General features: G+C 42.4%; 1 protein-coding gene across 10 annotated transcripts in view; it reads left to right on the forward strand.

Moving 5' to 3' along the window:
• EYA1 (EYA transcriptional coactivator and phosphatase 1) overlaps nucleotides 1-27,097 on the forward strand; it is a 142,737-nt gene that overhangs the window by 84,777 nt on the left and 30,863 nt on the right. For all 10 annotated transcript variants that reach the window (XM_080938655.1, XM_080938658.1, XM_080938659.1 and 7 more), the window contains 2 exons: nucleotides 906-989; nucleotides 20,554-20,643. In XM_080938655.1, the coding sequence (XP_080794781.1) occupies nucleotides 906-989; nucleotides 20,554-20,643 (174 nt within the window). The remainder of the gene's footprint in view (nucleotides 1-905; nucleotides 990-20,553; nucleotides 20,644-27,097) is intronic.

Below are 27,097 nucleotides of genomic sequence, written 5' to 3' on the forward strand. Positions count from 1 at the left end.
TGGCTGCTACATTAAAAACTGGAACCACCTGATTAAAAATATATAATCGCCCTTCAGTATCCACAGGGCACAGGTTCAAAGACCCCGCCTGTTGATGCCCAAACTCACAGGTGCTCAAATTCCCCATGTGCCCTGTACTGTGTCTCCCTGCTCTCTGTCTTGGGAACTGAAGCCCAGGCCGGAGGCAGGCTAGGCAAGCATTCTACCACTTAGCAGCAGCTCCAGTCTCCCAACAGTCTAAGCCATGTCTAGACTCATAATACCTAATACAATGTAAATCACATATAAATGGCTGTATCCTGGACTGTGTGTCAAATCATGCATATACACATGTGCAGTGAAGATGGTCTTTTTTTCTAAGTGTCTCTGTGGCTGCATGCAGAACTCAGATCCCCTGAGAGCCAGCGGTGTGGCCCATTATGATAACTGCTTGATCATTAATGACATAAATAAACTAGGTATAGCTTCAGTTTCTTCTTGAAACGATCAATATTTAACTTGCTTAGAGTAAGTCAGAAGAGTTGCTTTTAATTCTCCCTCAAAGAAGGTCTCTTTTGAATGGCCTTCAACTTCTGTCCCCTCTGTCCCTTAGAACTGATAAATAAAACACTGTCAGTTCACAGCTCATCTCCTGGAGACTGAAATGGAGACATTACTATTGAATAGAAAAGTCTCTTTTCTCCATTCGCACTGACTCGACTAACACAGCTGTTCTCCTGTGCCTTGTCCAAGACTGGACCTGAGAGCTGGGAAATGTCCTCAGGAAGAACTGTGTTTGTAAAAAAGCATAAACTCAGATCTTTCATTGTGTGTGTCATCTCGAAACTTCTGCATCATGTCGAAATTAAGCGACAGCGGCCGTGCCAACCAGAGCAAAGGTGCACTGACGTGGCTCTTCCCTTTAGAGAGTGTTCATCTGGGACCTGGACGAGACGATCATTGTTTTCCACTCCCTGCTCACGGGGTCCTATGCCAACAGATACGGGAGGGTGAGTACAGCTCGCACCAGCTCTCCATTGCTCTGAAGTAACGTGTCTTGACTTTACGTATTGCTTTCCGTCCCGTGAGTAGCACTTAAGTTTAAGCGATGCATTTAAGGTGCAAAAGGGAATGAAATTTATTAGTGCGGCCAAATACATAAGCCAGAAGCGCAAGTGGAGAAGAGGAAAGATTACATTTATGCCTTAAAAATGAGACAGATTGCATTCAGCACATGCTTTTTTATTTTCCATGAGAAGAGTCATTGGATGCTTCTTAAACTACGTAACAAGCTAAGACTTTTGGTTGCAATTTTGCTATCTGCCCTATCTTTTATTTTTAAAATATTCGGTGGGGGTGAGAGCCACCCATTTTCTGCAGTGATGAGCTGGGTTGGTATTTTAATTCTAAGGCATCTGCTATGGATACTTTTATGTGACCATTTTCTGTTGGGGCTAAATTAATATAATTAATATATGATACCAAGCTCCCAGATGTCCATAATATTAATATTTCCTTATTAGGGTTGTTTGATCTGTCTATGGTGGTATTTATTTTAGTGACTTGTTAGAGAATAATATCAGAGACCCCTTCTCATTGTTATGGTACTTGGGTCTCCTAAAACATTAGAAATCGTTTGCAATGGGTTGCTTGTTGGTTTTAAAATACTTTAGCCAAGCAAAACCATGTTATTTAAATTGAGCATTGGTATTTTCTAAAATTACCCTGCATATATATATATATATATATATATATATATATATATATATATACACTATGTGTGTGTGTGTGTGTGTGTGTGTGTGTGTGTGTGCTATTTTTAATGGCTAAGGAAATAATGAGTCCTAGATCCTAGAAGCTAAGATTGGTTTGGATACCAAGACACTACATTCTTATATCAATAAGACCAGAGATTTATCAACATCAAAACTGAAACTGTAAAAGGTAACAAAATCTCGTTGTAGATGTGATAGCGTATTCACTCTTTTAACAGAGACTTATTTCAATAAAACTCCATTCAGTCCCTGAAGCTGACTGAGTCTGGAGGTGAAAGAGAGACTTTCTCCCTTACGCTTCACAGTCCAAGTTTCAAATTATTAGCAATAGATGTAACATAAAGGCCTTGGAGTGCTTGTGCACACGCTTGTGCACACACATGTGCACACACATTCCTCTAAGAGCTGGATGATCCCATCATTTGAGTTTATATTCAGTCATGTATGGGAAACCCCATCTTATCCTTAAATGCGTTCCCTATGAGAGGACAATGACAATTATGTCAAATAATCCATCAGCAACCCCCACACCAAAAAAAGGTAGGAAAGAAAGGAAGGGAGGAAGGAAGGAAGGAAGGAAGGAAGGAAGGAAGGAAGGAAGGAAGGAAGTAAGAAACTTATACTAGGCAGTGAACACACAGAAAAGATTCAGTAAATTCTAGCTGGGTTATTACTGATGGTGTTTTTGTGTTAGTACAATACAAAATTGTACTATAATTGTATTAATCACTATTTTAAAACCCGCTACATAAAGCTAATTATAACCTGTAAATGGTTCGTATAGCCTTAATAATTATCTTACCTAAGTCACAGGATATCTCAGTTACTCCCAAAGAAGAAAGTTGGTGGTGTCTGGAGCTCGCTCAGAAGTGTTGAGGAGAGTGGCTATTTACATGTGCAGCATTTGGAGAGCACACAGAAAGTCACAAGCCTTTATTTACCACACTGATATACAGAGAATGTGGCCACTGTTTTCAGAGCCACAGACGGGGCCAGTGTAGAATAAGATGGTGGCACCACACAGCCTAGTGACCTCCTGGCTGCCTGTGGCCATAGATCATTGGTTTGCATGTGGAGTTCCCACCAAGATTGGGAGCATTGGCTTAAGAACTTTTTTTCTTTCATTTCTTAGCACCATAGAGACAAAATGCTCTCTCAGTAATGCCCTGTGTATTAATGGTGTTGAGAAAGTGCCACAGACTTTATCAAATAGGGTTCCATCTGTTTTCTTCTTTAACATTATTGTCGTAGGGCACATGATACAGTGTGCTTGTCTGCTGATGTTATTTCTTTCTTGCATTGCTTTCATAAGTCATATATATATATACACATATATACATTTTGTAGGCTGGGACTCTGATTGGTTCTTTCACTGACACATTGATGTGGTTTATGCTACAGGAATCCATTTTGTTCATCAGTTCTTTGCTTTTATTTATTATATGCATATATTGTGCACATGTGCATACATGCCATAGCATGAACATGAAGGTCATAGGACCACTCGTGGGAGTCAGTTTTCTACATCCCCCATGTGGAGAACTCTCCTGCAGAGTCTTATACATGCCAGGCAATGTGTCTGAGGAAAATCTTCCTACGTGTAGCTTTGCTTCTGAAGCCTGCATGGCCACTGGTCACTGTGCCCACCAGGAGACACGGTTTAAGTGGAGGAACTACCACGTGCTGTCTGGGTGATGACGGTGTAGTGACGGAGGAGGAAGAGTGAAGTTCACACAGGGTCTCGCAGCCATCGGCTTGAAGGCAGATATTTCTCTAAGAAGACAACCGAAGCCACTGGAGGGGGTTGTGGAAGTCCTCAGGGGAGAAAGTGATTTACAGCTTTTGATTACGTATGCACGGAGAGAAATCGTCTGGTTCCCGATCAGTCTAGAGAGAATGGCTGGATTGTGGATTGTGTTGTGAGTAGGGAGTGGGGCAGAGGGCAGTACACAACAGAAGAGAGAGAAGGTGATTCCTGGGTGTGTCCTTTGAGATTGAGAGGACAGTCGTGTGTACTGAAGTAAGGATGAGCTAGCTGGTTGTCAGAAAACCTGGGATATGGGTGTTAGGAAAATCTTGGATAGTTTCGACATACTTTCTTAGACAAGCAAGAAGGCAGCAGGCAGGTAAACCCAGCATTCTCTGGAGAACTGGCTGTGCTGGGGGAACCAGCCTTATCACTGACACTGTGAAGCTTAGATCTAGAAGCACCTCAGCGTCTTGTCTGCTCCTCCCAAACATGTGCATCTTCTCTGTGCTGGATGTTGTGACCACCCTGTTGTCTCCTTGCTGCAGATACTTTCAGGGATCTTCATTGCTGAGGAAATGAGAGGCAACTAGAAGTACTCGAGAGGGCTTAGTTAATATTACCCTCGTCAGGGGACATTAGAATTGGCTAGAAGTTGTTCTCAAATGAGATGATCAATCCTTGAAAACTATGAGGTTTGTTCGGAATCCTTCCAAACAATGATAGTAACCAGGCCGACTAGAATAGCTCACATCCCTTTTGTTCCCCACAGTCTAAAGGTAGCTTAGTGGCAATCTGCCTCTTTGGAGTTCGGATTTACTTATGTTCTTGGCCATTGTCAGGGAAGTATGTGGCTCCGCCTTTCTCTACTTGCACAGAAAGAAATGAATGCTGGACAAAGTGGTGGCTGTTCTGTCTCTATGGGAACCAGATACCCGAGAAGGAGCTTAGTCACAGTAGCTTAGGAAACTCAATGAGTGGGCCATTTAGTAAGGGGATACAGGATCTGGGAGATAGAATGCAAAATTAGGGCATGTTATAGCAATATATACCTTGGAGAATATCCCACCTTCTGTGTAATCCTAGCTGTGGGAAGAAGGCATGCTGGGTATAATATGGAAGTGTTGTTTTGTAACAAAGGCGGTAAGGACAGAAAGCCTGCCAAGGCCTAGGAAAGAAACAGCATATTAGCAAGAACTAGAGTCTGTAGATGGTTCTAGAAATCTGTATTCCAGCCACTTTTGTTTAATGCATTTAAAAAAAAAAAAAAAAAAAAAACTGTTTCCAAGCTAAATCGAAATTCCCACATTTTACTGAAGAGAATTTAGGTTCTTCCCCCACAATAGATGTTCTCCTTAAAACAGACAATATAATCCAATTTTTAATATTGAATTATAAACCCCAAGCTTAACAGATTCAACTTACTCTTCTGTAGATGACTCAAGCAAAGTTCTTGCTCAGGAGAAAGTGTTGCAAGTCTTTACCCAAGAGCCTTGATTCCCTCAACGCTTAATCTTTTTTCTTTTCATGCCTTTAAGAAACAGGGTTTTTCATTTTATTAAATGCCTATTTTAATTAATTAGTTAATTAATTAATTAGCTAATTTACATCCCGAATGTTGTCCTCCCTCTGGGTCCCTTCTCGAAGAGTTCCTCCCTTTGTCCCCCACTCCTTTGCCCCTTTTCCCCCTCCTGCTTTTCCCCCCACCCTGGAGCATCAAGTCTCTGTGGGATTAGGTGCATCCTTTCTCACGGAGACCAGACAAGGCAGTCTCTGCTACACATGTGCCAGTCGGAGTGGTGGGGGTGGACTAGCCTGTGTAAGCTCTGGTTGGTGGCTCAGTCTCTGAGAACTCCCAGGGGTCCAGGTTAGTTACACTTCTTTCTGGTCTTCCCGTGGGGTTGATATCACCATGAGCACCTTATTACCATAAGTCCTGTGGACTCTTCCATAGGGCTCCCCAACCTCAGTCCAGTGTTTGTCTGTGGACATCTGCATCTGTCTAAGTCAGATGCTGGGTGGAGCCTCTCGGAGGACAGCCATGCTAGGCCCCTGTCTACAAGCACAACGCTTATTCTTTATTGCTATAAAGCTCTCTTCCCAGGCTAACGGGCTGTTTCATTTGCTTGTTAGCTGTTACCGTTGTTTGAGATAGCCTTATGTGGCCCAGGCTGACCTGAAACTACCTATGAAGTCAAGGGATACCTTGAACACCTTGATTTTCTTGCTTCTACCTCCCAACTAGTGGGATTACAAGTATATAACCCTTCTCCTAGCTTGTTCCCATGATTAATTTGTACATTATGAATTGACAGGGTTTGAGATCACACACAAAATATTTAAAACAGATATTTGAATATAGATGAGATTTTTATTGTCAACTGTAACAGCAAATCCCTTTGCCTTAAGTATCAGACAACAACAAAATTCTTGAATCCCAGCAAGACTGCCAGTAATACGGTGGCCGCAGTTTCAACCTCAGGAATTGCAGTATGTGACCTGTCTTATGGTATGATAGAAACTGGAGATTTAAGTTCAAGTATATCTGTCCGAGTTCCAAGTTCATATCCTGGTTGAGAGTCAACTGCTCATTCACAGAGCTTAATGCTTGGCTTGTGGGATTGCTCCAACCCTTACACCATATCTCATTAATAGCAAAAAACCAATAGTAAGAAAGTAATACCACCTGCTGAGCCTCCAGCTGCGCTTTGAGTGTTTGTGGTAGAATGTGCCAAGGTTCTAAGAGGCTCTCGAATGTCACTGTGCCCTTATGCTGCCTGAGCCTCCCTGTGGGTTAGTGGGTGTAAGCATTCACTTCAAGGGGTGGTCAGAACAGTTCTTCAGACCATTTCATCTGGGTTTTCTAGTTGGCCAGCGATGATAGCTGCTCCTCCTTCCTTTGTTTGATGGGACAGTGCTAAATTCCCAAGAGGGTCTAGTCACTTCCAACTGTTGCCTCTACTTTGGAACTAGACCAGAGCCACAATCATGGCATAATTACCCCACTTTTCCCTGACAGGACTCACGCAGCTGAGATGGCACAGAAACAAACATGGCCATGTTCCAAGAAAACCAGATCTATAACTTTCAGGAATTCCATATCTCCCACTTTTTCAACATTTAGACAGAGACTGACAGACCCCTACTGCGTAGGCCAAATATGCCTCACAGCCTGCTTGATGCAGCTTCTTTAAGACAAGAGGCTTATTTCATTTTGTAAAGTATTTTTAAAACCCAAACAAGAATATGTACCACAGGAAATGCAGCCTAAAATATTGATTATCTACCCCTTAAGAGAAAGGTTGATCCTCCCCTCTGAACTTTGACTTAGTTCTGATTCGTCTTCCTCACCCATTTGGGGGATGGGGATCATGGCGGCGCTGTGGCTGGCTGTGAAATCATGCATGTAAGCATCAGCTGTATGAATTTGGGGTCCCAGGAGAGCTCAGGCAAGCAAATTCATTAGAGGGGATGCAATGCCTTCTAAAGAACAGGCTTAACATGGAATGGCGCGCACACAACTAAACTTTTCTCCTTGAGACATGGTATTATGCAACCAAGGCTTGCCTCAAACGTTGAAGATGACCTTAAACCTCTAACATTTCTGTTTCCTCCTCCCAAGTTGTGGGACCCGAGGTTTGGGCACTGCTGGAGACCCAAGTATGCAGAGGTCTCCCACGTGCTTAGCAAGAGCTCTACCAACTGTGCCATATCCCATTGTGGTCAGCAAGAGCCCTACCAGCTGTGCTGTCTCCCAGCTCCATGGCACATCAATCATTCTGCACTCTCTAGTGCATGGCCCAGGCTTTGTTTAAGCAAGGTTTGGTGATCAGTGTATAGAGATTTCTGGAATTCTTGTCATAGTCAGCAGAGCTGCATGAGCAAGTCACAGTGGACAGGACTAGACAGAGCACACAGTTCTGCCATGACGTCTCTCACTGTGCACAGAAAGAAACAGACCACGAGTTTAGTGAACATGTAGCAGTCACAGCTCTAAGAAGTGAGTGAATCTAAGTTCTCCCCACATTCCCTGGGGGCTTTTACCACCCTCGCAAAGAGCCCCAACCTTATGTCTGGGAACCTGGAAGGAGACAGATATCCCAAAGGATTTCTTCCTTGTATATTAATGTTGAATTGGATCAAAATGAGAAGATATCACATGGGTCCAAATATAACCTGTGGGTGCTATGGGGTGGCATAGAATATAAAATCCCAACACAAGCTGGGCGGTGGTGGTACCTGCCTTTTTAACCACAGCAGTTGGGAGCAAGAGGTAGTTAGATCTCTGTGAGTTACAGTACAGCCTTATCTACAGAGCTTGTTCCAGGGCAGCCAAAAATGAATGAATCAATCAATAACAAAAAACCTAACCAAAGAAACCCACTCAAAAACAAACCTAAATGAAAATACCACTTTCTTTTTTTCCCCTAAGGAAGCACATCTGTTACCAGACAACATAATCTTCAGATTGGCCCATTACCCTCAAAGGAGGGTTGTGGGCACAATTGGGTACAAAGATTCTATGCCAGGAGCATGGGGGTGCCGTGAGAAATGTCACACTTGGGACCAACACAGTGGAATTGTACAGGGGAGACTAATCTGATAGCAGAGGAAATCATTGTGCAGTGCTTAGCGTAAGGCAGACTAAAGGTCCAAAGAGCGGCTGTAACACTAGAAGGGAGAAAGGGAGATAGGAGAGTGGTCACAAATGAGATCCTGATAGATCCTTTGATTAGGTTTAGCTGTGGGTCTTGCCGTTGGCATCTGCCGGCCCTGAGTGGAGAGGCCGATTGGCTGAGTGCACACTACTGGGCTTCCTTTTCCCTTCTGCCTTCCCCTCCATTGTCTTGGCAGTTGTCCCATGTTTGGGATCCATTGGGTTTTCTCCACAATTGAAATTAATCTTTATAGTGGTGAAGGTCTCTACTGGAGTTTTATTTCCCTGATGTTGAAAGGCTATCTCTTAAGGAATAAATGAACACAGGCGAGAGTCAAGTAAAATGACCTGCTTAACACCATTGGATTTTCTGTGTTCACCTCAATCATGCACAGTCTGCTTCTCAGAAGTGTGCAAGCTCTCGTGGATTATTATCCTTTTTTTAAAAAATATTTGTTTATTTATTATAAATACACTGTAGCTGTCTTCAGACACACCAGAAGAGGGCATCAGATCTCATTACAGATGGTTGTGAGCCACCATGTGGTTGCTGGGAATTGAACTCAGGACCTCGGGAAGAGCAGTCAGTGCTCTTAACCTCTGATTCATCTCTTCAGCCCCTCATCGATTATTTCCTGATGGACAATAGAACTGCAGCCAATACCCCAAACATAGCATTTCACCCCAGCTACCCAGTAAGAGAGCCTTCTGACCCTGCACAAAGCCATCATCCCCTGGGTGCCTGCCAGGTAGGGAGAGAGACTTCAGGGGAGACGTGGGACTTAGATGTAGAACCCACCACTTGAGTAATGTTTCATAGAAGAACATTCCACAAGATATATTTTTCTTCTCAGATAAGTGAGCAATTTACAAAGCGCATCATCCAGTTCTGTCCAGTGAGCTAGTAGTGTGGAGCACTAAACATGAACCTCTTCGGTACCAGAGTGCCCATTCCTGTTTTTCTGCCTCTTTTTGTCTCAAAAGTTCCTGAATACAGGAAATTTTTAAATGACAGCCAGGCCCACTTGTGGCTGTAGTGTTGGCCTTCTAAATAAGGTATTGTTTAAGGGGCTTAAACAAATATTTTTTTTTCTTTCATTTGGTTGATAGTCCCCAAAGATCTGTGCTTCTTTTGAGCATGGTTTTCGCATGGAGCTGACAAAGCCCTGTAAGCCTGCTCATGCATCACCAGCCAGCTTCTACTGCTGCCCACCAGCCTTTGCTGCCCACACAGCACCAGCGCAGGTAGCATTTAACAGCCGTGGGGTCACTTGCATGACTTCCAAATGCCGTATCCAGAGCGCCTGCAGTTCCTGTAAGTTGTACCGTCCTGTAGAAGCTCTTTCCCTCTTAGGTTTAAGATGAATAAAGAGCAACTTGAAGAATGAGGCATACGCTTTAGACAGACTTTGATTTGTCCTCCAAAGCCGCAGAGCGGTTGCTAGGGATTGGTGTAGCCTTGACTTGGAAGGAATGGTAGGACGCATGCGTGGGCTTGAGCTGAGTGACGGACAGCGTGTATTTTAAACATACTTGTGCATTGAAGATGAGAGTGCATGACAATAGTGTAAAGAGCAAGGTCTGGTGGTTCTTTTGGTTTTGATCTTATTTAGTTAACTTATGGTTTATTTGGTAAGTTATTCCAGTTTTAATTAACCACAGCATTTGAGTCAGAAGTTCATCAGAACTGATGAATTTTTCGGCTCCTCCAGCAATGAAAACTCTTCACTGACATTTCTATCTAAAGAGAATACATTTCTTATAATAAGGAGTTTTAATAATAAAACTGAAATGACTTTTGGGCTGCATGAATCTATTGTGGTGTTTGGCTTCTATTCAATCAAACCTAAATAGCTCAGGGTGTACCTTTTAAACTTTGGTTTCATACAAAGTTGTGGCGGTTTCTAGAGAAATGTCTAGATTTAAGCTTTGTAGACAAAGGAGAAAGGATGGTTTGCTTCCATATGCAGAAAATGTTCAGTGTCCCATCCGTAAAAGCCAAAAGCCAAAAGCCAAAAAAAAGGGGGGGGGGGGATTTCCTTTGAGTTCCTGACTTTTGTTGAATCTCAAGGGGCAGCAAGCACTGGAGCCCAACAATTTTTTTCTTTCTCTTTAAGAAAACGAATAAAAACAAATTTCTGAGGCAGCCTCAGGTCTATAGGGGGTTGTGTTTACCACTAAAAATAGAGTACTGTGGCCTGAAGCTAGCTGGTGAGCGGTGTTACGTTTCTTGCTTTGGCTGTTTGACCATGGTGTTCAGTCCGATCCCAGTGGTAGACAGGATATTCATGGGCTTAGCTGAGACCCCGCTGGTGTTGGTGCAGTATTTGCTCGTGCAGTGAGCCTCGTCAACGTCCTCTTGCGGTTCTAGGCATGCAGGGAGCTCCAGAAGTGAGAGCCCAAACTGAACAGAGGCTGGTAGCAAAGAGAAGGAGGAGGAAGGGAGTAAGTCCTCACAGATGCCCTGACTCTGCAGTGTTGGGTCCTGTGCGCTGTGATCAAGCAGAGTGGGGCCAACTGGCTCTGGGTTGTCCTCAGGCTATGAAAGGATTACACTGTCACAGAGAAGGAGCTTGCCAGTGTATAGGAAATTTGTGTATACTTGTTCAAGGCTATCAGTAAGACCAAGTGTGTGGCTGCTTTGTCATTTCCTTCCAAAGCACTGACATCCGTTTTCTGGTCATTTCACTAAGCTGTGTTGTGCTCCACACAGAGGGACCATGCGATTTCTGCTCAGCCAGCAAATTGAAGAGCTCCTGTTGGCTCTTTCCCTCAGAGTGCAAAAGCTAATAGGTACAGCCATGACATAAAATAGCATACCTTGCCGATAAAGGCAAGATAACTGGGGATGATGACCTAGCATCTCCAAACAGTGTGTATTTACACAGTGGTTAAGTTCAAATTCTATATGAAAACGCTAGAGTTTCAGAAAGAACACAGCTGCTGCCATTTTCAGCGTAAATTAGCCAAGATGGGAGCAGGGACTTGATGTTAGCTGTCAGAATCGAGTACAGAGCAGTGAACCTAATGTCCTCTCTACCGCAGAGCTGCAGGTTCTACTGTGTGATCTCTCACTAATACCTTGTTAGGATCACCTAAACCTTAAAACTCCAGTGAAAGAGTTTGAGTAGAAATAGTGGATGTGCCTAGTGTTTCGCCCCGTGTTGTAGAGTAGCAGGCGCATCAATGGTTAGAGATCATTAAAACATCCATGAAGTAAATCAGAAAAATGGATGGCCTATAAGTGGGAAAACCTCAGGGCTCTAGCTGCTGTGGTACCCAGAACACACACCTCCCTATGTCCTATTGCTTGATACTAATAGATCTAGTGTCCTACCCTAATCTGAGATATAATACCCTGTACAATTATAGGCACACAAGCACAATATTTATCCCCAAGAAATTTCCTGTAAAGGTGACTGTTGGCAAAGGATGACTAGGCTTCGATGGTCTGCTTTCAGTGTGAAAACCAATGTCACCCACATAGATAATACTGAAGCTGCAGAATATGCCCAGAACTAACAGTAGCAATGAGGCATCCTGTGTTCCTGGGTTAGCCACGGGAAGCACTTCCTAGAAGCTATGAATATCTGTGTAGTGAAAAAAGTCTAGTAACAGATCAAATGGTGATCTCTGGCGCTGTAGATATTGGGGGGGTGTGGGTTCTCGGAATGTTTAGGAGTCCCACAATCACAAAGCACACTATTGCAAATGTGAGTCCTGGAGTACACTATGTTAGAGCCTCTGTAGCAGGTCACCCCTGCAGAGTGACAATAGCATCATAAGTAAGTGAGATGAAGACCCTATGGCTCGAGTTACAGACATAGGTATCCCGTTTCCAGGGAAGAACACTGAACCGTGTAACAAGCCGAGTTAACCCAGGCAAAGCAAACACTTAACTCCTGTGCTGTGCTTCTCACTCTGGGAATAGATAATCCCAGTCCCAGCATGCACTTTTTCAGGAGGGCTTAAAAAACACCTTTGTCAAATGGCTTTAGGAATGATTAAAGATTTTTAAACATCTTTTCAATCCAAAGTGTCATGAGCAAAAGAGAACCAAGCCTGTCCCATGTCCTGGCTGTTGTAATTCTTAGAATTGAAGCCATTTTCTGTGCATCATGGGCATTAACCTGTTACCAGGTATAAAAAGAATTCTATATTTTTTCTCATTTCCTGTGTTGCCTTTTAATTCAGCTGGTTGTGTCCCTGAACACACATGGTTCTAATTTTAAGGATGGCAAATCTCTCTGTTTTCTTTTGTTGCATGTTTGATGTCACACCAAGAAAGAGTTGCCATAGTCAAGACTTGACGTCTATCTTCTAAATGACTTACAATTTAGGTCTTTGATTTATTGTGAGTAAATGTCTGTATGTGTTAAGGTAAAGACTCAACTTTATTCTACTGCATCTGGCTATCCAGATGTAGTGGGGACTATTAAAAAGACTTAAGACCACTGCCACAAATAATTTAGCTTTATGGACAGGGATTTATTTCTGAACTTTTCTATTCTACTAATATAAGATTTTATTTATTTTGAAAACACATTTGCTTTGTCTACTGTGATCTTATAATACATTTCAAAGTTTAAGTCTGTAAGACTGCTGACTTATGTTTTTTTTTCAAGATTTTTTTTTTTTTTGATTATTTAAGTTCCTTTGAAGACTCTTGTACATTTTAGGATGGTTTCTTTTTTTATTTACACAAAAAATAATAATTGATAGGAAGTGGAGTAAATCTATAAATCGCTGTGTACTAACATCTTGATGTTGTGTCTTATCTCTATGAACATGGGATTATTTTTTTCTATGTATTTCTATTTTGTCTTATTTTTTTCTTATTATCAGTTTTTACTATGTAAGTGTTTTTTTTTTTTTTTCCTCTTTGGATTCTTCATGGTTACCTGTTTACTTTTATAGTTGTTGTAAATGAAATTTTTTTTTTAGTTTCTGTCCCCTGACTGACTACTAGTGTATGGAAAAAGTTAATTTCCATGTTAATGTGAATCTTGAGACTACACTGAAGTTATCATTTCTAACATTTTTCAGGCTGCTTGGGCCATTCTCCATATATAAGACAGACACTGCAAACAGACCCTTCATTTGTCCTTTTCGTACAGCTGCTCTGCTCGGGCCTCCGTTACATGGATGGGGAGAAGACCGTCCTTGCCTTGTTGCTGACTCTAGACCATTTCTAGCCATTAACCATCGAGTGTAATGTCAGCTGTGAACTTGAGGGGTGTTACCACGAAGTCCAGGCCACTCTCCTTGACCCTTAGTTCATGGAGTGTCTTTGCTCAATGTTTTTGTTTATTTTTGCAGTTCATCCTATTTTTCTTGGCTTTCAATGTGTGTTCTTTTTAAGTCCTTTCTATATTTTTCTGTCTAAAATCATAGTAGTTTCTGTTGAAGGGACTGGCTCATCTGTCTTCTAAGTTTGGGTTTTCTTGATTCTATCCCTCACCACATGTATCTCAGAATGGTTTCCTTTAGCTGTCCCTCCTCCTCTTCTCTCTTTTCTCTTCCATTTTCTTCCTTCTTCCCTTCCTCCCTCCCTCCATTAGGATTTAGATGCTGTTATTTCAGTTGCTCCTTCAGTAAGAAATTCAGATGTCTACTGTTATGTTGAGGGCAGTTTGGGGCTTATACTCCCCCATCAGTCCATTATGGAAGATTTCTTCCTTAGCCTTTCTAATAACTCCTTTAATAGCCCCCTTTAATAACTTGTTATCTCCAAAGGCTGACAGGTGTCACATTCCTTTATGTCTTTCCAATGAGAGTAGTTTGCCAGCAGTCATTTCAAATTAGGGAGCAACTGTGCCCAATCTCTAGGAAAGCTTGATGCCTGCTAGCTACTTATGACCATTTAATCTATGAATTACAGTAGCTGCTTCTGACCACAGGCATTTCTCTGGAGGTAGTTTTCTTACAAGCCTCAGTGAGAGAACAAGCGTCCCACCAAGCACCTCTGCACACTAATCCTGATCAGGAGAAGACTGTTTATATCGGGGAAGTCACTGATGTCCCTGTGAGAGTCGGTGAATGAGGTGGCCTCACCTGTGCTCAGCTGACTGCAACAACTAGACTGACTATTTGTAGAAAATGTCATTACTGCCAGCATAACTCCCCTAGAACCATTACTTCCTAATAATCTACAAGGAAAGAATCATCCTGAACTGTTCAAACTTTTTCAAGTCCCTCAATAATTACTGTCGTAGTGTTTTGTTATATTCCTACCAGCAAACCGTTAAGTGTAAAGAGAGAGGTGTGTGGAGTCAGCTAGGAGGGATATAGAACCAGTGCAAGAAAACTGTACTACTTGGCTCCACATGCAAACATTTCTCTTATTGTTTCGTTTTTTTTTAATTTGCTTTTCTAAATCAGAATATGCTGCATTAGATACTCCCACGATGCTTTTAGCGCAAAATGTATTGTGTTCTCCTATCCCTGTGTCATCTTTTGCTTCTCAAGTGTCCTTCGCCCCTCCCACATTCTTTATCGAAGAGTATTACCCTGTCTTGGTCTCCTTCAGGAGTAAGTTTTAGATTTTATTGACATGTCAGATAGATAGATAGATAGATAGATAGATAGATAGATAGATAGATAGATAGACAGATACATAGATAGATACATAGATACATAGATAGACAGGCAGATAGTTCTACATATACTTTTTTTAAGAACACATGTAGATTTCATTGACATTACTTCTTTTACTAAATGCCTAGATCTTCAAGGTATTGGACACCATTGCCACCATCTTGGAGTTATAGCACCCACATGTTGATAAACATCAGTGTGCCCCAAACTTTGGCTGGCATCTTTTGGGAGACCGCATGGCAGTCCCTCCTAAGGGTAGTTATGTCGAATATCTCAGCTGAGCTTCCACCAAAGTCAGCATTCTGTTGACTAGCCTCTGAAAAACATTGATATTCTCAAAATATTGGCATGAAAAGTTGTCTAAATTTTTTTAAGAATGAGCCTTGGTGTAATAACTACAATAAAATTGACCTCATGACTCACTAAACATTAGCACCAACTCTTAGAGACAACTACATTTCTTGGTTTTCTAACACTGCAACAAATCCACAGGTAGTATGTCTATAGTGAAAGGTGGTATATCCTGGTGTGTAGATTTGGAAGCAGCCATCCATGAAGAATTTGCAGTATTGTTTGGAGTGGGCAGCATCCTTGGGAATTCAGCAAAGACCAGTGAATCTTCATATGCTTGGTAAATGAAAACCAGGATCCCACTTTCCACTTTAAATATACGCCCAGTGTAGTTGAGGATCTCCTAGTGGGGCCGACCTCTTAAAAGTTCCCCTATTTGTCTTCTAGCCTACAACCCCATGGGTGAAGATTTTACCATACGACTTTAGAAGACTCTTAAGGTCCATAGAGATAACTCATTGGCTTCTGTCTAATGAAATGCAGAGAACAGACCTTCTTAGAGCAGCCCTTGCTTAAACTTCTCCTTCAGATTAGATGTGGAATATGATGTATCTCCTGCAGCCATGGCCTGATGTCCCATGTTTGGACAACCACACAGCTCTGACTATAATATTAGAGGAAGAAGTGACAGCAATTGTCAGATTGGCTGCTTGTATCTGTCACACACCAGTCTAGAACTTCACATATATTTCCAAATTTTATTAGCAAATAAAATGGTTTTTCTCCCATGTTACTACAGACCCTGGTAGGAAAAAAAAATAGAGTTGAATCAGGCTTGAGGAAAATAGTGCTCAGGAAAGGTATAAAAACATAGGTTGGTCACAGAACAGAGTATAACATTGTAGGAAAATTCTGGGAACATTCCTTGATGGCAGTGCCTTTGCCTCAGGCAGATGTTGAGAATTCCCATCAGAACCACTTGCTTTTATTATGTGATAATTAAATATATCTAAGCACATAGCATCCTCAAATTCATATGTATTTAACTATCTGAATTTATATCCATCCAAATTGATGTATTTAAGTTATATTTACCGAACCAATTAACTATATCTATTGTAACAAATAGTTAAATACAGCCAAAATATGGTAGATAGCAGTCTTCTGACTACCTATCTTTTCAAGAAAGTATTTTGTGACAAACCAAAACAAGGCATACACTGGAGAAGTAAACAAAAATAAGACATTTATGGGTCTTTGGCTTGGGTTATAATGTTTGGATATTTGTTTTTAAGAAGTGGGAGAGGAATAGCTTAAGAGTCTGATCTCCATGAAGGATACCATGAAAAGACCCATAGCTAAAGCAAAACCACAAAGTAAAGACGTGGAAGAAGGTAGGGAACATGGAAAGTTCAGGTTGAAGCATTACATCACAGTACTGTGGTTAGCCCGCTTTAGGAATGGAACACTGTTTATTAAAGTACCACAGTTTGGGGTGGGTAGGATAAAGGAGAGATATACCAGGCATGGGGAAAAAATGATACACTTGACAGACATTGAGATTCAGATGCTTTATAGCCAGGGCAACAAAAGGTGATAAATCTGTGATGCCTCAGTCAATATCTCAAGTCTGATACTGTTGCGGCCAGGAGGCTCTTTGGGTTTTATGGTGGCCTGAGTTGACTGTAGAGTAGATGAGGCTCAGGGTGAGTACTAAATGTTTGATAGATGATAATCAGATTCCAAGCCTATGTACAGAAAAGACCAATGGTGTCCTTGACACCAGGAGAGGAGAGATGTCACAGCCAGTGGCAAATGCCTCAGAATCTGAACAAACATTTGGGAATGAATTCTTCTTACAAGGGGATGTTACTTGTTACTTTATTATTATTATTATTATTACTTTATTTAATCTTTTTTTTTAACACCCCAGACTTTATTCTCCTCCCATGCTTGTTACTTCTCACGAGGAGAGGACAAAGCTCAAAAATGTTCACAAGTGGTAAGAGGGAAAGCAGTGCTTTAGAAATGCCAGGAAGAGAGAGGACAGCAGTGGAAATGCCCCTGAGGGACAATGGAAACATTTGGTAATGAGTCTTTCTTCAAATGAAATACTAATTTGAAGAGAGGGCAACGCTCTGAATTTTTCATAACTGCAGCCCCAGAATCTGTTATTGCAAGAGAAGTGCATATTTCAAGAGAAGTGAAATTAAGCCAAAGACTTAGTGATTTCCGTGTCTCGCATTCGGTCCAAGAATGTAGAGAGTTTGTTTGTTTTGTTTCTTCTTCTGAATTTTCTGAAATAGCCCATCCAGCTAAGACTAATTTATTAATGGTCCAGGACTAGCTCTTCACATTTAATTTATATCCACATGTTTTTTAACAAAGGTATAAAGGTATTAAAATTGGATTTATTATGACAGGAACATAAAATCTGTCCTGAGGTGATATCGGCTACTCAAATTGTATAGGCAAATCTAGGCAAGCTGCCAGTCTCCCCTCTTGTTAGTCTCCCCTGGGTGAAACAACATGAGGTGTCTTTGCACTTGATGGGTCAGTGTCCGTGCATAAATCTTAAGAATGTTGGGGTGTCAAGAAGGAGGGACCTTCTAGGTCTCTACTTTGCAAACTGTAGAGTAAGCTTGGAAAATAGCAGAGGATGTTCCAGATAGCAAGAAATGGTATGTTTTGCCAAACTTGTATTTCATTTCATCTTTTTTTTTTTTCTGTAACAGAGGGTCTAGATTTGGAAGAAGGATGAGGAAAGGAGACAATGGAGTAGAGAGGAGGGGAGGGGAGAGCGTAGGAGAGGCCTAGATCACGGTTTTGTTTCTTTAACATCTTCAAAAGAGGTCCAAGAATACTGTTCTCCACAACCCTCCTTCCTAGCCAAGATTTCTCTCCTGTTTTCTAACTGCCAAAGTGTGTTTCTGCTGTAGGAAATATTTCTGAAACAGTACCATAAAGTGGCAGGTATAAAAACCATGGAAGAAAGGTATTAATAACAAGCAAGCTGTTTCTGTAATCTATGAAGAAAGGTTAAAGTGTACTACATATTAGCAAGCAGGACCGTAATTCTTTTGATGCCCATGTAAATAAGCAACCGTATCAGAAGAAATAAGGCCTTTTTAACAGCAGCACTACTATGAGGTACATATATTTCACGGTTGGCAATTAAATAGATATGGTAAGTCTCTGCCCTCGCCACATAAAAAGACTTGCTGGCAGGGCTCGGTAGCAAGGCAGGGTGTTTTCGTTGGCCTCAACAACCAGTGTTGTGGTTCTGAACCTGTGGATCTCAACCCCTTTGGTGTCAAATGACCCTTTCACAGGGTCATATATGAGGTATTTACAGTATGATTTGTAACAGTGGCAAAATTACATGTTATGTAATAGCAATAACAACGAAGTTATAATGTAGCAGTGAAATAATTTTATACTTGTGGGTCACTGCACCCCGAGGAACTGCATTAAAGGGTCTCGGTCGGTGTTAGGAGGGTTGAGAACCACTGGTCTAGGACCTCTTGCACACCATAGTCTAATGTTCTGTTTTAGAAACAACTATTTGACCTGTTCTAGCTGATCAGTTCTGTTCTGGATATTTGAGCATCGGTTTCTTCTAGTACATTGATAGAATCTTTGTGCACAGTTTCCTCTAAATGAAGAGTTAATGAGTTAGCTGTCTGTTTTACTTATCTGTAAGCTGGTTTTACATCTCCTTGTACAATATGAGACCTTTCTTAGATATTAGGAGGCATTAAGCAAGGGCGATGTTAGGAAGGTGAACAGTCAGAAGGACCCAACGAGAAGTGCATGGGGAGCTGCCTTCATTTCTCCAACTCCTTTCTCCTTTCCACTGTCAGTCAATTCGCAAAGCAATGGAGAGGCTAGGGATGCCTTCCTTCCAGTCTCATACTGTCTTCCTTTTCTTCATTACAAAGGCAGGAAGTAGGCACTACTGTGGGCAGAGCTAGCGAAGTGGGCGGTGCTAGTGAAGTGGGTGGTGCTAGTGAAGTGGGCGGTGCTAGTGAAGTGGGCGGTGCTAGTGAAGTGGGCGGTGCTAGTAGGATAGGGCTGATCAGACATGCTGCACCCGCTCAACTGCAACTGATTGTCCTCAGAGGAGTGCAGAATCTGGGTCCCGACCTTCCATCCCATCTTCCTGTTCTCTGCTAGGTGTATAGAGATGGTGAGATCTCTGAAAAATTAGAAGCAAGACTTATTGTGTTTGTTCCTCTGTTATCCTACGGGAGAGCAGAAGTCCCTAGCTGGCCACTCTGGGGTTTCTCATTGATGCTTGGTACAGGCTCTCAAAGCAGGAGTTGCTGAGTCCTGTGGTGGAACCTCCGGGACATGATTTACTGAGTGCAGACAGTGTTCAAAGCTGTGAGCAAGTATTGAGATCAGCCACAGAATGTGTAAACAGCGCAGGAAGTGGTGTGTGCTCTCCATGTTGGGCAGTAGTGGTAGAGAGGAATGCTGATTCTTTGAGTTTTAGGTTCTTGACTCAAAGCCTGTAATGAGACACAGGGTACCCTCCTGCTGCAAGGGTGGCCCACCTGAAGGAATAATTTGTATATTTACTAGTTCTCCTGTTATGTAGATTCTGTATTCCAAATGTTTGTTGAGATAATTACATGATGTTACTATGAAAATTATTATTCTTTAGAAAAAGCTAAAATGGTATACACAGAATGGTTATTGGGGTGCCAATAAAAGCTTTAGAAACTGATTATATGTTCATTACAATACTTCCTAACTAAGATTTTTTTCTCTACTTAGCATAAATGATTGTAACCAGGAAGCATATTCTGGAATTTCACATATTAAAAATGCAGTATCATAAAGAATAGCACCATTTCCATATCCCCAAGGTCATCAATGCCAGTAGAGGTCATTAAGACAGGTGTTAAGACAAGCAGGCTGGCCATGACTTGATAGCATTATACAGCAGTTACTGGATCTCCTTGGCTTAGTACTTCCTTCTCTGTGGTACTGGGTATGTGGTGGCCCGGGCGTTACAGCATCAGCCTAGACTGATCATGGTACCGAGCAGTCAGGTCAGCCACCACTTCCTTTGCTGAGTAGCCAGGATCTGGCAGGCACTCTGACTACACACAAACAAGAAAGCCACTTACCACCTAGAACAGGATTTCTACTTGTTGCCTCTCTGAACGTAATCTAGACTCTATTTCCTAATATTTGGATAGTAAGTGCAGATATTCTTTATGGATCATGGCATAAATTCCCTCTACTTCATGTGTCTAAGACCCCTACACTTGGGTGCAAGCTATTTCTTTATGATGCTTAGTAACATACTCGGAGCACCTTTCTTATAGGAGGTCCCTGAAGCCTCCACATGCAATAAACCATTCACAACATGGTTGAGCTGACTTCCAGCTCTCCTGAAGTGCCACGTCCCGTGAAATCTCCACCTGCCCCGTCACTGCCTCCCCGTGAAATAAGATGACCATACAAATTCCTGACCTGTAAAATTCTCCTTTTAGGATCCACCTACTTCAGTTTCCCTCGGACTTCGAATGGAAGAGATGATTTTCAACTTGGCAGACACACATCTATTTTTCAATGACCTAGAAGTAAGTTGTAATCGTTTTAGAACGTATCTGAAAATAAGTTGATTGGTTCTGAAGGGATGATTGGATATCACTCTTTCAAAATATATAACAGGAATATTGAGACAAAGCGCTTATAAGGCAAGGGGCTCCCTACTGGTGCTATTTAAAGTTGGACCCTACATTATTAAAATTTGGTGACAAGATTTCTAAGTATCAAGCGTGACTCTCAAGAGGGTTTCTAAGTCTTGGTTTCATAAGCACCGTTGAGATGCATGCCCTTAAACACTGACAGACGTTATGCAACCAACTGCCTGGACTGTCCCTACCAACCTCTTCCTGTTCTTTTCTGTCCAGTCTGATTGTTTGGAGGTTGTGTGCATCAGACTGTGCTGTCCTGACACTAGAACTCCTCAGGTCTCAACTGCACGGTGGTTTATAAGGGCGGGTTCTCTAAGCTGTCTGGCAGGCTGTGAATGGCAGCGAGAGAAACGATTGTCGGTTGTTCATTGCGTTCCTGACAAAGAAGGGCATTGTTCTCACCTATCTCCGTCATGACAAAACGGGGCCATAACCACACAGCCTGCGTCCTCTGTGGGGCGGTTGTTTATTTAACTCTCTCTCCTAAGCAAGCTTGTGGCGGGGCCGCCAACAGGCATTAATCATCAAGTTGTTGCTTTGCTAGGTCTTTTAAAACAGGAGAAGAATCTCAAAAGAGTCAAATAGAACTTTTACTGATCAAAGTTAATTGGCAGCAATTGGCCTTTAAATATTTCCTGATGTTTCCCTCCTCAAAAATCAAGCAAAATGCACCTTATTTAGTAGAGGAGCCAAAATCACTCGGAAAAAGCCAGCGTGCGACGGAACTTAAATGTGGTTTGTACAACATCTGTCCTGTATTTTGATTTCTTTTCATCCGCACCGAAACAACTCACAGGCGAATTGGCAGCTTCTAGTGCAATAAAATGATTTAAATGCACTTGATTTCTTTTTCCCTTCTCATTCCTTGGAGACATATTTATTTTTATATTTCAAAGTAAAATGCGATTTTTAATTTTCACATTCTTGACTGTTTGCTTTCCCCAAGGAAATGACATAGAAGGCGTTGTGACTTCACACGGGGAAAATTCCCTCTGAGCGACAACTTCAGAATTACCTTTATTTAAGGCTTCATAATCAACACTTATCTTCAAAACCCGTTTTTGATTTGTGGCCATATTGCACTTAGTGAGAAGGCAACACCAAAACTCCATATTTTACCAGCCTGTTAAAATTCTCTACCCAGATTTCCATCTCTCGAAGGACACCGGCGAGGCTGGTATTTTTCTGCTAAATGGAACCTTGTCCCCCATGTTCCTGCTCCTGGGTGTTTGTACATTTATCAAGACAGGACTTGGCTATTGATTCAGAACCCTGGCTTGTTAAAAGTGCCAAATGGGGTGGCAAAAGCGAGACATTAAGCAAAGGAATCGCTTGTGCTATGATTTATTATGGTTCTTATAAAAGCTTCCAAACTCAGTTTTGATTTAACACAGATTTTTTTTTTGTTTAATTTACATTATTTCAGGGAAGAACAGAGGAACTGAAATAGCACTCAGATGTCTTAAAAACGCACACTTGCAGGTCTAACTTAAGGATGTGGGTATTGAGAGAAATTTTAAGTGGTGTTTGAAGCAAGTGAAATGCCAGAAGCTGCTCTTTCATGTGTGTTAGTTCTTAAGAGCAGAGCAAAGGAGAGTGAATGTGTGATCCAGCCACATACATAAAATGATAATGAAAATGTTTTCAAGCCCCAGGCCTGATGTGAGCAGCCTTTTCAGTTCCTTCACTCGAGAATGATGTGTAGCTGTGAGAGACTCCTTTAGCCCGCCCTTGGACATTGTTTTCTCTGGATTTGTATGCCATTTTAAAGTAAATTGTTTCTTATGCAGTCTTAACTTTTACATGTTTAACACGCTTAACTCGGCAAACCTGGTACTGGTCACCGAAAACACAGATTTCTTTGGCTATTAAAAGTAAAAAATATTTCCCCGGCAACACGCTCAAGAAAACCAAAATGATCTCAGACAGCAGGGATGGGCGTTGCCCGATTTCACACACGTTACAGTGTGGGGGGCAAGCAACATGAACATTTTAACATACTTAAACTACAGGATTCTGACCATCAGTGACACAGATTTCCAGGAGCTGGGCCTACAGTACCACACCTGAACTCGGGTTACTGATGCTTGCCTTTACTTCCTTCTGACACCTTAGCCTTCCGCCACATAATAGACAAATGCGGGGTGGGGGGACTTCCAGCGTTGTGGGTCCTAGGGTATGCTTTAAAAGATTTAAGGTATGACTTTTAAAGAAATATCGTTTAATTCTCAAGTCTCACCATCTCAGTGGCCTTTTTAGTTAAGATATCAAAACTCACATTAGTCCCATGAATGCATCAGGAGAACAGATATAAAGGAGAGGCTTTGTGTCTTCGTATTGTTAAAAATGTCTGATGTTTTAAGGAGCAAGCGTTGTAGGGAGACTTAACCATCACGGGACAGAACACTTTCTCCAGCAGAGGCAGGCGGAAATACTAGTTCCTAAGCATACGCCTGACTTCCTGATCCCTAGCTGGATAGACAGCCACATATCACCTTACAGAAAGTCTCCACGCACAACTCAATGGGCGCATACATGGAAGTCGTTTTTCTGCAAATGACACTAGAGAACCAGAGCGTTTCTCGGCTTCTTTAGAACGTGTGACTTTCTCACAGTACAAAGGAAGAAGTTCTCTCTGTTGAATTTGTACTCAAAGACTGGCAGACAGGAGCAGCAGCAGTGGCACGGAATCTCAGCTGTCCTGTGGGCTCATCTGCTGGAGCTTTCGACATTTGAAAGGAAACATTTGGTGCAGGTGCTGATCTCTAACTAGAAATGAGGCATTTGGTTTGTCTCCAGCTTCCTCTTGGTGCTGGGTAATATTAACTAGCACGGTGGCTGCCATGTTAATGTGTGGACTCAGTATGGTGTCTCTTGGGCATAGGCAGGAACAGGCTTCATGTTACCGCTGGAGAGATGAAGGCTAGGAGATGGAAACCTGCCCCCAGATCTGTGAACACAGCATGGGGGGTCATTGCCTACACTGCTCATTAGCTTCTCCAGTATGTTGTTTAGTTGGGTGAACTGGTTAGATTTCTCTTTGTTAATCCAGCATAGGCCAGCTTTATCTAAGGAGAGGGAACTTAACTGGGAAAATTGCTTCAGAAGATTGGCCCATGGGCAAGTCTGTGGAGCATTTTCTTGATTAATGAGTGATATGGGAAATCCCAGCTCACTAGAGGTGGCGCCACCCCAGGGCAGGTGTTCCTGAGTTGTATAACAAAGCTGACTGAGCAGGCCTTGGGTAGCAAGCCAGTAGGCAGCATTCCTCCATGGCCTCCCTCAGTCAGGACAGAATGTGGTCTGAGAGCTGTGAGCTGAAGGAAATCCTCTCTCCCCCACGATTCTTTTGGCCATGGTGTTTGTAACAGCAATAGAAACCTAAGACAGATGTGGAAGTCCAGTTGACTTTCTGTTGTTCTGATACCTAGTACATTGACTCCTGTCTAGGTCAGTTTGTTTTTTAAAATACCTATATTCATACACCTGCTGCTACTCCCCTTTGTAAAATAAAGAACTGAGCTGCCGCCTCACTAGGGTATGGGTTTGATGAATCAGAGATCAATGTGAGGAGCTTGTAGGCAGCGCCTGATGACACCAAAGGGTACTGGGAGATTGGTCTTGTAAAGACGTGTTGCAGTAAATATTTAAAAAGGAGGACTTATGGTTATAACAGCCCTCGAGGTCTCACGATGCAGATTCTGCTCTAGTGTGGAGCTGAGCTCATGGGCTCTGTCACATGGTCTGCAAGTCGCCCTCTCCACACGGTTCCCTTCCCAGGCCGTTCACTCCACCTGTCCAGATGCACACGACCGCCCCAGCATGTTTCTTTACCCCACCGCTGGACACAAACATTACTCCAAAGCCTGGTAGCTTTTCATGGTTGTTTTATATATTAAATTCTCAATCCACAAACCCTCTACACAATATGGGGCCCTTCTATATGAGATTAAAGACCTATAGAATTCTTTAAAATATTCATATCTACCAATTAAGACCACCTGGGTCATTCTTCTTGAGCTCATCTTGATTTTTCTTCTTTCTCTCCACCCCTTCTTCATTTTCCTACCTTTTCTCCGCCTACCTCTCCACTGTCCAATCATGTATCACCCTAACATCAATCTACAAAGGCATGTGTGTACCTTGGTTTAAGTCAACCTTTCAATGCGGTATAAGTTTTATTCTTCTAAAGCTTGTGTTATTTGGCAATTATCTTAATATGTCTTACTTAGGCATTTATTTTTATCTGGGAAAAGGTTCTTTCTTCAATCTGTCAGTCAAGGCAATTGCGAGTGCAAATGATTCATGCCCGCGGTACTGGCCTTGCATGTGCCTCCAAAAGCATGGAGCACTGAATTCAGAAGCTGACTTTTTGTGTTCAAGAAATATGATTCACCTAAAAAGTACATTTTTCCCTATAAATAGACACCCTGGTGCCCAGCAACTGGCTTTGTGGATGCTGGAAGCCTTGGTTTTTTAGCAGCCAGAGAAAGGGCTCCTTGGGTACTGATGAGGAAGGCATGCAGAAATGAGCCAAGCTGGTTTCTGTGTTTAGTTAGTCTCCTGAGCCCAAAGTAACTGAAGAAAAATGTGTGGGCTAGCCAATAGTTACATGCCAAACATAAAGGTCCCAGTGCATCAACACACACATAGACACACACACAACTTGACATTTTCAGCTCTGTACATAGCCTTTGGGGTCTGCAGATAAAGGAACTGTATTACTTTAACTTTGTTAACATCCTTCCTGATAGCACATTGATTATTAAGTGCCAGGGGGTGGCAGTGTACCTCATTAATCCCAGCACTCCAGTAGGCAGGGTCAGGCAGATCTCTGACTTCAAGGAGAGTTCCAGGACAGCCAGGGCTACACAGAGAAACCCTGTCTCAAACAAAAAGTAAGTTTTGCTAAGTTGAATTCATCTGCAGTGTTAGAACAATTATTCTTGCTTCCTTCCCCAGCAGGATTATTTGGTCTTGCCCATGTCTCTAGAAACCCTCTCAGTTTAGGGCAGGACAAGTTTTATCAGCAGCAGATGATTGTGAACACAGTGAATTATATTGAATTTGTTTTACCTGTATTACAACTAATGAACAACAAAGAGCTTTTACGTTGTCCACCATTCTTACTAAAAATGTTATTTTATTGTTCTTATTCATAATTTCCCATAAGATTATTCTATCTTATCTAAAATTTAAAATAGATATGTAATGCTTCATTCAGATAAGTTAATGTTTATCGAAAAGTTAAGAGTCAATATGGACAGTGGTTAACATAAGAGGCGTTTACTGGGCTAAAGATACAGTGCTATGTGAGTCCATAGGCTCCAACTCCAGCATTGCTCACGGAGAATGGGACAGAGGGAGAGGAGCACTGTGGGAGGGGGAAGCCAGAAGTGAATTGGGAAGCGGCTGCCATGGTCAGGGGAAATCATTCTGAGAGAGGCACTTGAGCACAGTGGCCCTATGGCCAGAATGAGACGAGACAACCATGGGTCAGACCAGACGGACACAGTGCAGAAGGGCCTTAGAGATCGTGGTGCAGTCGGTAATTGCACTGGGAAGCCACTGGAGCCTTTTAAACATGGACCAGATTGAATATCATAGTTATAAAAAAGAAAACGAATGACCCTTCCTATCAACTGAAGAATGAGTGCTGAGTACTGTGGAACCCGTTCGAAATGTTTGCAGCCACAGGGGACGGTCACCAGAGCCGAGCCTGTCACAGTCCTGACCCAGTTCCGTCGCAGGATTCATAGTGCATCTTGGTGGTGCCGCTGGTGCTCATGGCGAAGGGACAGTGTCTCCAAGGACTGCTTTGCTGGTTTGTCTTCTTTCAGCCTGTGTCTTAGTGGAGTAGATCCAATAGCTGAGGAAGACAAAGACTGTGTCTGCAGGGCGGGAGGTGTGTGGGGGTGGGGGAGTCATGGCTTCTGCACAGGAAGTTTAATTATCTAGTCATCACGACGTCAAAACATGGCAGGGAAGCATACGGATTTAGATCTCAGCAGAGAGGCAAGTTTGAAAGTATAGTTTGAGAAGTGATAAAAATCATGAGGACCAGGTGGTATGTCCTGTGGGGGAGGGGTGTAAATTGAGAAAGAGGCCAAAGTCTGAGTTTTAGGCGCTCTGCCAGCTAGAAACAGGAGTTCCAGAAAAAAGTGGAAGGACAAGTCAGCGAGACAGGCAGGAGACCCGTGGAATCAGAACTCAAGAACCTTCGAGACTAGGGGGTGATACCGTGTTAGATGCCGCCCGGGATGTGAGATGGACAGAGAGGTCCCGGGGTGACTGGGATGTTGGTGCCTCTGATAGGCAGCATTTCAGTGGAGCAGGA

The sequence above is a fragment of the Micromys minutus genome, assembly GCF_963924665.1.
Source record: "Micromys minutus genome assembly, chromosome: 26".
Lineage (NCBI taxonomy): Eukaryota > Metazoa > Chordata > Mammalia > Rodentia > Muridae > Micromys > Micromys minutus.